The sequence below is a fragment of the Urocitellus parryii genome, chromosome 12 (genome assembly GCF_045843805.1).
Source record: "Urocitellus parryii isolate mUroPar1 chromosome 12, mUroPar1.hap1, whole genome shotgun sequence".
Classification (NCBI taxonomy): Eukaryota; Metazoa; Chordata; class Mammalia; order Rodentia; family Sciuridae; genus Urocitellus; species Urocitellus parryii.
The window spans coordinates 55,737,164-55,752,523 of record NC_135542.1 but is presented as its reverse complement, the minus strand read 5'-3'; the positions used below and the strand labels follow the sequence as shown (position 1 = coordinate 55,752,523).

The 15,360-nt window shown below is 31.9% G+C and overlaps 1 protein-coding gene across 1 annotated transcript in view; it reads left to right on the top strand.

The window, feature by feature from the left end:
• Window positions 1–15,360, top strand: part of Memo1 (mediator of cell motility 1) — a 117,744-nt gene that overhangs the window by 88,358 nt on the left and 14,026 nt on the right. Inside the window, exon 7 of the mRNA XM_026385916.2 lies at window positions 8,318–8,394. Coding sequence (XP_026241701.1) covers window positions 8,318–8,394 — 77 coding nt within the window. The remainder of the gene's footprint in view (window positions 1–8,317; window positions 8,395–15,360) is intronic.

The window sequence follows — 15,360 nt, the reverse complement described above, 5'->3', positions numbered from 1 at the left end:
TTATGTTAGTAGGAGTTAAGACCTCTTAATTCCATTTCCATGTAGGTATTGAGATTTCTCTCAAGTTAGTTTTGGTTTATGAAACAAATGTTCTTTAGAATGTGGATGAGCTATGCCAGTCTTTTCCAGATTTGCTTTTTGTAATTAGTCTTTCTTTCTTTTTTTCTTTCGGTGCTTATTTTTTGCCCACAATTGCCATCAGTTTAGAGCTACCCTTCAAAGATTGTAACACGTTGGCTATTAGCACTGTGGTCTTCATTGCTAATGCTTTATAAGGGTAAGGATTCTTAAGTGATTTTTGTGATTATTGTGAATTAAAAGAGTAAGGATACTTAACAGTGAATAGATCATAAAGAAAGTGAGCATTTATGGATGCCTCTTTTAGCAAACTTTGTTTTTACATTCTTTGGATGCACTTTGCTCTCAGTTATCCATTACTATCCCACAATATTTCTAAGCTCCTTTCCTCTTAGGTCATCTCTTTAAATCATTTATTTAATGCCTTAAGGATGCCAACATCTGTTCATTCATCAGTGACTATTTTGATTATAAAAAATGTAAAATATGAAACTACAATTTTTAATGTAGAGTGAGTGATAGAGCAACAAAAACACATCCTCAATGAGATATAGGAAACCCTGGCTTTTTATGTGTCTTACATTTTGATTACCAGAATTGATTCAACATTTATCTGGCTTGGTTAGGTGTTTTCTTGCAAACTTCTCTGAATAACCTTCTTAAGAGTTGAGATCTCAGTTGAAGAGAACTGTCTTTCTTGATGGTATAGTTGAGTTATTTGCTAAAGGCAGTAATTCTCAACTAGGGATGGTTTTCCTCTTAGTAGGTGTTTAAAAATGCCTAGAGACATTTTGATCAACATTAGTAGGTTGGGATGTGACTTAATTTAAGGGATTGTGATGTTACTAATATCAAATGAGTAGGGTTCAGGAAAGCTGCTAAATAAACATTTTACAATGCATAGTACAGGCTCTCCCAACCCCTGTCCCCAGTCAAAGAATTGTTTGGCTCAAAATGTCAATGGTACTGAGGTTGGGAAACCTAGATTCAGGGTTTGTAGGTAGCTGTACTTCCTTGGGAAAAGCCCAGAGTAACTCTCAGGGCTCTTTAATAACTAATTCTATTGGCTACTTACGCTGTCTTTGGCAGAATCATATTACTTATATTTGAGGATCCAGGTAGATGCTTAAAAAGGAATTCCTTTCTTGGGAATTCAGATATTTAATAGTCATTGATCTTAAAAACCAAGGAGTATCATTACTGAGAAAATGGGTTACTTTTCTTAGTATTGTGAATATTTTTTTTTTTGTGTGTGTGTGTGTGGTGCTAGGGATTGAACCCAGGGCCTTGTGCCTGCAAGGCAAGCACTCTACCATCTGAGCTATATCCCCAGCCCCAGTATTGTGAATTTTTGTTGATAACAAGGTGTACTCATATATTTCAGAAATTAAACTTGTTGAAGCAAGGGCCCTTTCCCTCATCATTTTGAAGGCTCTTATGAATGAATGAGTCACTTGATTTAAATAATGTGCTCCCCGGAGACTGTTCTTCAGAATCTAGGCTCTTTCTCCAAGTTGGAAACATGTACAACAACATAAATCCATGGAAATATTAGTAGACACTTTAATATTGCTATTTTCTTAGGAGTAATCATTTTTATCTCATTAATGAAGATTTCTAAAGCCTCCCTCCTAAATAAAATCCTGCTCCACTACTCTTTTTAACTATAGTTGTTGAGAAGGAAATGTAAATTTTTACATTCTAACTAGATTCTCAGGAATTAATTATTTAGGCCATTTCTCTTCTGACTTCTTGAATTTTAATATTTAAATTGTAAGATGGAATTTCCAGGTGATAATTACAAAAAGAAAAATGAAAGAAAATTTCACAATTGTGAAGCTTGATAAATGATAGTGATGAGAATTATCCAGAGACTAAAACATTAATACTTACATTAGGTGGTTAAGTAATGGAGCTTTTCCAAGTGTCCAGTTTTAAGTGATGCCATCACTAACAATGTTCATTACACATTTACATTATACTTATGAAAAACACTGTGCTAATTCTTCCTGGATGGGTGCTTTGGGTCAGTGAGAGATGTGAGACATGCTAATAATCTGATATTATCAGTGAACTTTCATTCCTTGATACTATAGTCATTCTTGTAAAGTAAGATACATTTTCTGAATTGCATGCCTCTTGAAGTTGTATAAATCATTGGCTAGCTATGGGTTAGTTGTTTTTACTGAGGAATTAGGTTTCATGTTTCTCAAATTTATGTTCTAGTGGTATTGGGCATCTTTCCTAAATTAATAAGTGTGTTATACTACCATCTCAAAAATTTAGTTTCTTATGAAGGTAATGCTTACTGGCTTTTCTTAATTTTTTAAAATACACAGTACAGTTTTTACCATGTAAAAGCAATCAGAAGACTGAATTATTTTTTTTTTTAAATTATTTATTTGTATTAACCAGTATTGGGTATTGAACCCAGGGCCGATTTACCACTGAAAAAGGGCACCTCAACCCTTTTAATTTTAATTTTTTTTTTTTGTCGTTGTTGTTGTGGTTGTGGTTTTTTTGAGACAGGGTCTCATTAAGTTGCCCAGGCTGGCCTTGAATGTGCAATCCTCCTTCCTTTGCTTCTTGAGTCTCTGAAATTATAGATGTGTACCACCATGCTCAGCTGATAAGACTAAATTTAAATAATTTCACATGAAGGATTCATTTCCTTAAGTATGTGGAGGCCTTACAAAGTTCATTGAGCTAGGCTTTACATTCACTTCACAATTATAAATAGCGTATTTTTTCGAAGAAAAAGCAGGTAATTGATTGTAGTGCATTTGACAAATTTCACAGTGTGAGTTTGTTTTTGTTGAATAATATTAAACTACTGGAAGTGACTACATTTTTCATTTGTAGTCATTGTTTCTCTTTATATTTTGTCCAGATTTTACAAAAAATAAAGTGAAAAACTCAATGATAGTTAGTAAACATACTTGTAAATTGGAAATATTTTTTCTTATTGACCTTATTTGCTAGCCAGTATTCATTGTAAAAATGGCTTCTTTTAAAAAACACATTTTACTTTATAGATGCTTACCTATCAGATCCCATTTAGGTTTTATTTAGATTTGAAAAGGTAGTAGAAAGATAAAAGTAGAGAGATAGAAATATATTTTTTCTTTTTTTTACTTGTAGAAGGACGCAATACTTTTATTTATTTATTTTTACTTGGTGCTGATAGAACCCAGTGCCTCACTTATGCTAGGTAAGCACTCTACCACAGAGCCAGAACTCCAGCCCCTATAGGTTTCCTTCTTTCTTTCTTTTCTTTTCTTTTTTTTTTTTTTGAGTGAGACAAGGCAGGGGAGAGATAGGAACCTAGATTTTGTTATTTCCCTTCTTTTTGTCTTCATTTGAGTCCCCTAAGATGAAACCTTGCATTTCAGTTCCTGCCTTTTATCTCATTATCAGTCTTAAACCTATGAAAATATGTTAGCACCATAGGAAGATGTTTGTCAGGTCACATTGTAATGATCCTACCTCGATTCACTGTTCCTGCTATTGGTAGGAAATGGAGTAAGTGCCAAGACATTTGCTGCCAGTGTTTTAATTTTTTTTAAAAAAATATTTACTTTTCAGTTGTAGGTGGAACACAGTAGCTTTATTTTATTTTTATATGGTGCTGAAGATTGAACCCAGTGTCTCATGCATGCTAGGCAAGCGCTCTAACTCGGAGCCCCAGCCTTAGCCTCTCGTGTTTGATTTTTAACACAGTTAAATAAGTTGTATTCCAATTCTTGGTATACTTACAAAGTTCTATGTCCTATATAAATTTTATTTTATTTGCTCAAGTTTTAGTTTTGTTCTTCTCCATATATACTATTAATATTTGTCTTTTCCTGACTTCACTGAAATTTATACTTCCAAATTTAGAATATTAATAGTTTTAATTAATGTAATTTTCACTTTTAACAAGTTTCTAAATTAAATTGCATATATCAGAAATTGAATCTTTAAAAGGTGAAGTCATGCTTGATTTGCCTTTTATGGTGGTTTTGCATATCAGTTCTAATACATTTATTTGGAAATGTTTATGACACATATTTTGTTAAAATATGTATAAAATTTTCTGTAGTCTCTAGAGATTATGAATTTGTCTAGGTTTATATAATTTATTTTTATAAATATGTGCCACTTATTAAAAGTGGCCTTCCTCTAAGTATTTGAGATTTATGTCCTTATTCAGTTTTATTCTGTAATACATATTAATAAGTGATTATTCATGCACACTCTTCCTCCTGTTAATCTCTTGGGCATAGTATATTACTATTTTCTAAATATTTAAATTCATTTGAATGTAATCGAATCTCTCAATTATATATTATTCAAGCCTTCACATTTTTTTCTTAAATATTTGTATACTCTGATTTGACAAATGTAGGTTCTTGATCTTTTGCAGGATTCAGATAAGCCTATTACTTTTACATTATTACTAAGACTTCATAATGAAAGGATAATAGCATTTAGTTTTCAGAAATGATTACCTTATTTGATCCTACTTAGATAACATTTCTTTTTTTAAATACATTTTTTTCTTTCATTATGATTTTAATTGTGAAAAGTCCCTAGTTCCAGGCCTTATTCCTTGTCTCACAGATTTTTGTGAGGTTTAACTCAAATATTTGAAAATTGTTTAACATATTAACAAAGTGATGGAGTAACTGTACAACCAAAATATCTGAAAGTTTATTTCATTGACTTATTTTTGGGGACTTTCCAAGGTCATTGTTTCTGCAGCTCAGAGCATAGGTTTATGTTGAGGTATTTATTTTTTTACTTTTTGTTTCGAGGTACTTAAAACAGTAGTGTTGGTTCTTGTACCATTCATCGTTGTTTGTCCTCATTAGTTGATTGTTGTGTGTTAAACAGACATCCCTGGAGCTTACTTTCCACACTCTGTGAATCCACTCATTAAATCACCAGTCACCTTTGGAGATGGGAAAATTACTTACCTGTATTTCTTTTTCTCAGAAAGCGTGCTCTGGAATGGATTCACAAATGAGCTACCCTCCTTCCCTCAAAGAGTAAGGTTTCTGCTTTACAGGATTTTTTTTCTTGGGTTATTTTTCCTCTCATCTTTTGAATTTGAAAAGAACTGAGGGAAGGCATCTGAAGAAACTACTGACATACTCACTAGGGGAGTTCCAAAGCTTGTACTGCCCCTAGGGGCAGTGTCAATGGCTCTTAAAGCTAGAAAGCTCATACTTGGAGTTGAAACAGGGGCTCAAAGAATCCATTTTCCCAGTGTACCTTCTGAAAGGATAAGTTTCAGGTAAGTAATTTTCTCTTACTATGTGATATGCTTTATTCATACTTATAAAAGTACACAATTCCAGTTCTCCAGGTACAGAGGGTGTTGTATTTGTTCACAGTTTAGATTCAGAACTTTTAATGAAATTCAGAAGTAAAAAAACCTCATAGAATAAAATATATTTGCTCATGAAATATATGAAATCATAATTTATTTTAAATAAATAATAATTTAAGGTTCATTTATGTTCAGTGTATTATGCTAGTACTGTAATTTCCTTTATTAATAAACTCTTGAAAATTTATTTTTTTAACAATAAGAAACCAAAAAAATTCTTTTAAACTCAATCATAAGCAGCGATTGACTAAAGCTATGGGTGCGTGTATGTGTGTGTGTGTGTATGTGTGTTTTCACATGTGTGCATGTGTACACTTACATAAATACATTTGTACATACATACAAGCTAGATAAAATGACAACTCTTTACTCCAAAATTAGATGCTTTCTACATAGATTGGCCAGAATGCATTGTTTTTAAATTTTGATACAATTTTTAAAAATTACTATTTGACGACATAAGCTAAGAAAAATATTTATTCAGTGTGGTAGGTATGTATAGTATGCATTTAGCTTCTTAACCAAATATTATTTCAAATATTTTTACTTAGTTTTTCAGCTATTAAATGTGAGGTGGCTACTGAAGAGTAACAAAATGTAGATAGTATACTATCAAACATTTGCTTAATTTGGTTTCCTGCATGTTTATAATTCTCATTATATCACAGCTTGATTCGGCATTTTAAAGTATTCGGAAATGTGAACATTTCCTATACTTGTGCTTCAGAAATAGTTTTTAAGTGAAAGCTTCATAGTAAATAGTCAATCTGAACAAGATAGCACTTTAAAATATTGTTACTCGTTTCAGGCAAGGTTGCCATTTGAAACATCAGTTTTGAACTGGGAATTAAGCAGAAAAAAATCTTTGAGTAGCAAATGGCTACTCAAATTTCTGCGTTTGTCTTTGTACCTGGGAATAGCAGTATTCAGATAAGACAATTATGTGCCAATCACAAGGCTTGTTGATAGTAGCTAAATCTAATAGCTATTACTGGAAGCAGGGAAAAAGAGAATGGGTTAGTATAAACCTAAGTAGTTCAGGCTCAAAGAATTAAGGAGTATATTACCTTGATTTCCTGCAAGGATGATATTCTTACTATAGTGACAGCCAATGAGAATTTTCTTGTCTAGGATATTCATTAGTTTTACAAAAGATGTTGGGCAGTTTTATATTAAAAAAAAAACCATTTGAAATAGAAGTAAAAATGTAGTACATATGAATTGAATCACTAAGCTATTATGACTAAACTTTAGATTTGGCTTTGAGCAGCCTTCTGACAACTACCTGGCAAATGGTAAAAATAGGGTTGGTTTTATAATTCTCATTATCAGATAATTGTCATCAATGTGCATGGTACACATATTCTTTGAAAACAGAGCTGTAATTAAGTCTTAATTTTGAAAGAAATAGCTGAGGTATTAATATAAATTATCACCACCATCTTTAATAATTATTTTAGTTTAGATATGTAATAGATCTTATAACTATGGTAACGTGCAATAATCTTTATTGTTTTATTCAGAAAGCAGATATTATTTCCTAGCCTGTTTCTTGATTTTAGGTTATCAATTGTAATATGTAATATTGATTTAATAGTAGTTCTTGTATGATGTAATGTTGATGTAATAATTGCTCCATTGAGTTAATGGTGAATATTAGTGTATATGAAAAGTTAAAATGTAGAAATTAAGGAAATACAGTATATTTTAGAGAAGTAAATAATCATAGATGATTAGCAACTACAAATGAATGAAGTGTTAAGTTCTGTGATTAAAAAAAAGACACTGAAGAAGGTTTTATGATTTTGTAATGCCCACTATAAGAGAGTATTTTTAGGAAGATGAATAGAAAATAAAAATCACATACAGACAGTGGAACCCATCTTCTGAGATGTGAAGATAATAATTGGATATAGTAATAATGCTTTAAACATAAAGCACAAAACACAAAATGTGTACATGATTATTATTGTAGCACTAGAAGTGCATTTTGGTAAATCTTTAAAAACAAGGGAATATAAAAAGAAAAGAAGCATTGCTGAAATTTAGATTTAGGTGTATTTGGAAAACATAGTCAGCTAAATCATCTGTAATTAGTTATGAATATTAACTTTTGATTTCATATGATTAGTAGGAAACAATTTATTTTCTGAACCTTGGTTTTCTGTTTTCTTTTTAAGCTTCTTCCATTTTACCCTCTCTGTTCTTTGGAGAACAGCTAAACATTGAATATTATGGGCTTGTACTCTTACTGAGATTTTATGTCAGGGTAGGACTATTTATTATATTCATTCTTTTGTGTATCTTGTTCACATCGGATAGGCACTTACATCAGTTCTTTTCCAAGTTGCACAGAAATGAGTTATTTTTAAAAATTCAGGTCATAAAGGTTACAAAAGCCACAAGTATTATTGACCTATACATTTTTTCTGTAATAGAGATCAAATATGTGCATTTGTACACCAGTATCTAAACTTCCATTGATTTGTTACTCTGAGATAGTTTTCCTAAACCAAATTTTCTTAAATCATATTCTTTGGTTCTACTATAGACTGATACAATGTTTAACAATGCTTCTAACTTTTAAGTTGTTTTATTTCCTTAGTCGTGTATTGCTGGTGACTTTAAGGTTCCTATTTGAAATAGTTTTTAAAATCATAAAACACTGGTGATAATATCATTTCTTTATTATCTTCCCAAATATGCCTTTTATTTTTATGTATGAGGGCTCTTGGGAATGATTTTCTCAGAGGCTTAAGCTGTGCTTTGCCTTTTATGAGAACTAAAATTATTTGGTAAGCGCTTGCTTTCTTTTTAGCTTCTAATTTTTCCCTATTTTATTTTGTACATGATATTTGTTTCAAGGTCAAAGGTTCCGTTACAGTTACTATGATGAATCCCAGGGGGAGATTTATAGATCCATTGAACATCTAGATAAAATGGTAAGTCTTTCAGGTGTGGGGTTTTAATGCTCTAAGACTTTTTCTTTAATTTCAGATTAGTGATTCGAGACTTAATATGTTAAATATACAATGGAGTAACGATTATTTCCCTATCTTTAATTAAGTGTACAAAATGCAGTGTGTCCTCCCATGAATATTGACTGTAAGAATAATCCCTGTTCTACTAGTAGAAATTTCCTTCATTATAGTTTTATTTGATTAATGAACTTTAAATAATAATTAGATACAGATTTTAATTGCTCCGGAGAAGTATCTTAGCCTTAGGGACAATGGGATACTAATGCCATTACTTAGCAGATGATGAAACTCCTGAACTCTTAATTTCTGTTCATTTGATGGCTACCTGAAATACTCCTTTTGACTGTCTGAAATGTGTTGTCGGTTCTTAAAATTTATTAAGTAACTTATTATATTTTAAAGTTTGGTTTGGTAGTAGTTTGAACTACTGTGATTGAGTAAGCTAAAGATTTTATGAACAAAAGGCTTATCCTTTGGCAGAAACTATATAAAAACATGAAGTGTAAACCTAATTTTTTAAACGTTTGATTCAAAGTCTTTATTTTTTAAATTGTCACCTTTTTCCTTTGGGAGATAATGATATAAGATGACATTTAGGAATTCCAGTATATATCAAATTTAGTTAACTCTAATTTTGTCTGCTATACTAAAGTAATTTATGCAAATGTTTTATTTTAATTTGTTTTAATTTTTAAAATGCCATCATGTTTAGTTTGGAATTACATTTGACTTTTTTCTTCATATTTTTCAGAACCTCTTAAAGTGAACTTAAACTTAATGAGATGAATAATTTTTAACATAATAAATTTGAATCGTTGGTCTATTTCTGTAAAATCTTCTGTAAATCAGAATGTTGTATATCAAATTGTATTTTTATTTTTATTTTCATTTCTCATTGATCTTAAGCTTATTAAGACTTGAGCTTTATATTCTATGGCCTGTAGCCATTACATGTCTAATAGGAGAGCTATTAATAAAAGCTTAAGAAAACAAAAATTACTTTTACAAACACAAGTGATTTGTTTTCCTTTCTTCTCTTGTCCTTTGCTCTTCCTATAAATCCTTAGTTATTTCATTGTTTGGCCATTTGGATTTTTTCAAAATGGAATTTTAATTTGTTGCTTTAAATGTGGAATTTTAAAACATAATTGCATTCTTACCTAACCTAGGAATGCAGTAGACATTGATCCTACTGTTATTTTTTCTAAAAATTGTATGGTAGTCATTATACCTCTTTTAATTTTTAAAAAGTCACAAATAATTTTGGTTCCCATTCATAAACAGAATATTAACTATAGAAGAATTGTCACTAATTGCTCTATGACCTTTGTTAAGTTCTCTGATCCTCAGTTCCTCATTTGTAAGAAGAGACACTTGGACTAGAGATGATTATCCTAAAATCTATCAGCTCATAAGTCTGATCTTTCCAAATCAATTTTACACATGTGTTTTAGTACAAGATTACTTAGTCTAGAATATCTAAAATATTTTGGTAAGGAATCTGGATCTTAATCTATAGGTAAATATTGCTTATAGGTTATTTTATAAAGCCAAATGTAATATGTGCAAATTTAGTTACCTAGGACATTTTATCATGTTCAATTTTTTTCATATTTAAATTTATATTCATTGTTATTTAATCTAGTTATTATCTAATAACTTTAGAGTTTTGTTTTTATTTTAATTTATTGAATTTGTGGTATTTTCAATTTAGTTGATTAACTCCTTTTTAGCTTTCTTTTCACTTAAGAAAACCTTTCTGAGCCTATCATTATTTATTTTCTTCATATAGCAAGTGGTAAATGGTTATCATAAAAAATGTTTAATGGTTGCCTTCTCTGTGTCTGATACAGAGTGAAGTATTAAAGATTCTTAGAAGAGAATACATGGTTCCTGACTTAATAGAACTTAGTCCAGTAATCTGAAAGACAAGAAGCTATAACAAAATCTAGAGATGAAAAAGAGATATTTAGGAGATAGTGCGGTTAGCATTGTATCAAGGAAGCGAAGGAGGGGCTGGGGATGTGGCTCAAGTGATAGCGAGCTCGCCGCCTGGCATTCATGAGGCACTGGATTCGATCCTCAGCACCACATAAAAATAAAATAAAGATATTATGTCCACCTTAAAAAAATAATTATTATTAGGAAAAAGGAAGTGAAGGAATCTGAGATGATTTCTGGGTTCCATGTTGACACAGATGCTGTTTTTCACTTATTAAGGAAACATAAGAGGACTTATTTAAGGAGAAATTTTAAATTTTAGACTTTTTTTTTGATACTATTCCTTGAAGATTTTTTTTGATACTATTCTTTGAAGACCAGCAGACTGACATATTTTTTATAACTTTATTTCATTTATTTATTTTTATGTGGTGCTGAGGATTGAACCTAGGGCCTTGCACTAGACATGGTTTTTATGTTATACTTAGAGCTGCACTTTCCAGAATGGTAGCTATTAGTCACATATATTTATTGAGAACTTGAAGTATGGATAATGTGACTTGAGATATCATATAAGTGTAAAACGCATACTGGATTTCAAATACTTCAAGTGAATAAAAAAAATCACCTCAGTAATGATTTTTTAAAAACTTGATTACAGGCTGGGCATGGTAGTGCATGTCTGTAATCCCAGTGGCTCGGGAGGCAGAGGCAAGAGGATCTCGAGTTCAAAGCCAGCTTCAACAATTTATCGAGGCCCTAAGCAACTCAGTGAGACCCTTTCTCTAATAAAATACAAAACTAGGGCTAGGGATGTGGCTCAGTGGTTGAGTGCCCCTGAGTTCAATCCCTGGCACCATCCACACTCCTCCCTTTAAAAATAAAACAAAACAAAAAAAACCTTGATTACATTATGAAATTATAATGTCTCAGGTTATGTTAAAAATATATTAAAATTAATTTCACTTTTTTCATCTTTTTAATGTGGCTACTAGAAAATTTTATTAAATATAGGAGACCTGCATTATATTTTAATTGGATATTGCTGGTTTAGAACACAATGATAGTTCTGAACGGTGATAAACATTTAAAAATCATTGGTATATATTCAGTAGATGAAAAAAAATGGGAGTTATTGCCATTGTCCAGAGGAAATAATGCCAGTGTTCAGAAGGGAGTCTATAGAGTAAGAAGTAAAGGTTAGAGGAACATTGGGAAATTATATTTGTGAGATGATAAAGGATAGCATAGTCAAAGGAAGACCTTTAAAGATGGCAACTGAAATCACTTCAGAATTCCCAGTAATGTTAATCTCTTATTTTAGGTTTCAGATTTGATTGTCAAAATAATATCACTTATAATTCCTATTTCTGCCTGGCTGACTTTGTTTTTATTCCTTTTGTTTGTATAGGAAGGAATACCTAAGCAACTGGGCATCCTCAGTGGTAGAGTCATGCTTTGTAGCATGCATAATGTCCTGGGTTCATTCCAAAACGTGAGGAGGAATGGCTGTGGATCTGTGAAATATAAATTATTAGTGATATACATTAATTTTCCCTCATTAAAATTATCTTTATTTGGGGGCTGGGGTTGTAGCTCAGTGGTAGAGCACTCGCCTAGCATGTGTGGGACGCTGGGTTTGATCCTCAGCACCACATAAAAATAAAAAATAAAGGCATTGTGTCCAGCTACAACTAACATAAAATATTAAAAAATATTATCTTTATTTTGGTTAGCTAACTATATAGTAACTGATCTTAAAATGTGACTTAGTTCTAAAAAGTTTGAAAGTAAATAAGTCTTGCTGGTGGTGGCTTTTAGCAGGTTCAGGTTCACACTAAATTTTATAGAAAAGCAAAACTTATTGCACCACACCAACAAGAATAACTCCAGCTAGGACATTTCCATTGGGATACCTTATAAACAGCTCAAACTAAACAATTTTTTCCTGGTAGTTTTCTGTTCTACTTAAAGACTTTTCCAATTCAGTTGATGGCAACTTGCAATTTCCTAACTGATCTTCTTAGACCTGTTCTTGTCATTTTCTGTCTCAGGTAGGAAACAAAGCATTTCTTAACTAAGTTAGATTATGACATTCATCTGCCCAAATCCTCCTATCATATTTTTCTCTCTAACATTGCCCCATTTCAGTCAGAGTAAAACCTAATGTCCTTAGAATGAGTGACCTAAAGGACTAAAATGATTAGTAGCCCCATTTTTTCTCTTACCTTTATCCTTCCTTCACTCTCCTGTGGATACCCGGGTCTCCTTACTATTTTTTTTTAATATAAATTTTTAGTTGTAGATGAACACAATACCTTTATTTTATTTTATTTTTATGTGGTGCTGAGGATCGAACCCAGTGCTTCACACTTGCTAGGGAAGTGCTTTACCACTGAGCTACGACCCCAGCCCCACCTTACTATTTTTTTAAGAATGCCATGTATGCATTTAGCTTAGTGACTTTTGCCCTTTTTGCTCTTGTTTCATTTACTTACCTCAAGTCTTTGCTTTACTCTTAGCCTTCATAGTAGGGTATTCTGGCTCACCATATTTAATTTTGCATTCTGTGTCATACCCTTCCAGCAGTCCCTGTCTACCTATGCAATTTTGCATTTTCTTGTAAGAAACTAAACAGTTTACTTATTATATTTTTGTCAGGAAGGGCTTAGAAGAGTGATAAGAACATAAAGTGCTTACTATTTTTTTAAATGAACGAAAATCTTTCTATATACATATACAGTTTAAAAAACATGAGTATCCTAACTGTGATATGAAAGTGAAATAAAGGGAAGTAATTTCTGATAAATTAATATATTTTTTCAAATACACAACTATATTAGAAGACACAATGAAGTAGTTGGATGCCATGCATTGTGTCATTAATTCAACAACAATAAATACAAATTTACACAGGTGTTATGTTTGTTACTCAAATTACTATGTGACATTGTTGGGTGACTTGATTTTCCAAAATGGTAAGTTAGTAAACTTTGTAAATAAAATAAAGTACAGTCCTTAACTTTATATGATGGTTCAATTTTGTAAAACTTTTTCTGTTGATATATAAAAATGAAATTAAGATGCAGGTAATGAAGCATGTATTTAGCCTAAATAAACATGTCAGAGTTTTATGGATGGAGAATAATTCTTTATGTATGGAACTGTCTTGTATCAGCATTCCTAGAATTTCACAGAATCTGATAGTATCTTTTGATTATTGGGACAACCAAAAATATGCACAATTTTTCATTATGGTCTTTAGATAAACAGTTATTTTTATACCTTACCAGCTTAAAATTTCTCCTCAGTACTTATTATGTACTTGACTTTACTATTTGTTATTTTGTTTGGTACCTGCGACCCCTATAATAGGGTATAAGCTTCATGAGAATAGGGACTTGTCGATTTTGTATCCTAGTGTCTGCCAGTGGGAGCTCAGTATATATATTTCTTGAATAAAGAGATGAATAAATGGGTGGAAGGGAAGATGAAAAATGAAACTGAAGATTCTAGAATAGCCTATTTGAAGGATTTTGAGTGGGGAAGTGAGAAAATCAGATTGTCTTTGAAAAGATCATATGACTACATTATAGCAAATGGGTTGGGGGAAGTCAGAGAAGATATGTGCTGACCAATTAGGTAGTTCAGATGAGAAATAATGATAATTTAGATAATGAGTGGGATTGTGATGGTGGAAGAGAGGTATAGAAGTGGAGATATGCTGCATATTTAAGAGAAAAATGACAGAACTTGGAGATGGATTGAACTTGGTAGTTTGAAGGATGTGTTGAGGATGACTCTAAAATCTTTAGCCATGATGCTGGTTGAATGGTTCTCTTCACTTAATAAAAGCACAAGAAGAGAGGACCAAAATTTTTATGGTCAGGAAGGTCATAAATTGTATTAGGGATATGTTGTATTGTTATTTCCTTTATGATATCCAAGTGGAAATACCAGTCAAGTAGGCATTTGGATTTTCATTTTATTGATTATTTCTTCAATGCATTTATAGTCTGAGGCACTAGTAGAGGAAGCAAATGTAGCCTATGCTGTCAAAGAATAGAACTTTTATTCTAATTGGAGGAAACAAATATTTTAAAAAAGAAATGTGGGGCTGGGGCTGTAGCTCAATGGCAGAGTATTTGCCTTGGGTGTGGGATGCACTTGGTTCAATCCTTTGCACCACATAAAAAACTACACAGATAAAATAAAGACATGCTGTCCACCTACAACTACAAAAAAAAAAAAAAAAAAGGTAAGGAAATTATATATAGTAGGCCCCCCTCCCTTGGTCACAGGTGATAATATTTAAGACCCACCCCCAGTGGCCCAGTGGTTGCCTGAAACTGGAGATAGTATCAAACTGAATATACAAAGTTTCTTTTTTCTATCTGTACATATCAGTGATAATGTTTAATTTTTATAAATTAGGAAAAGAGATTAACAACAACAATAATAAACAGGGGTAGGGCTGGGAATGTAGCTTAGTGGTAGAGTACTTGCCTAGCATGTACAATGTGTGGTTCATTTCTTAGCAACACACACAAACACACACAAGGACTATTATAAAGATATACTATAATAAAAGTTATTTAAAGCTTGAATTGTTTGTTTATGGAATTATCAATTTAGTATTTTCAGACTGCCTTTGACCACAGAAAATTGAAACTGGAAAGCAAAACTGCAGTTAAAGGGAGATTATTCTAACATGGTTGTAGGTGGTGAAGTATGCTGTACAAAAAATGTTAAGGAATTTTTGAAACAGTAAATGATTTGAGACTGCTTTAGATTGAGTGGTTGGAGAAGGCCTCCTCTGAGGAGGAACACTAACGCGAGATCTGAATGATAAGAAGGAACAAATCAAATGGACATCAGAGGGAAGAGCATTAATGACAGAAGAACCTGCTTGTGCAACCTGCCCTTAAGATGGGACAGAGGTTGGTGTGTTAAAAGAAAAGAGAAAGAGCCAGTCTTCAGGGGTAT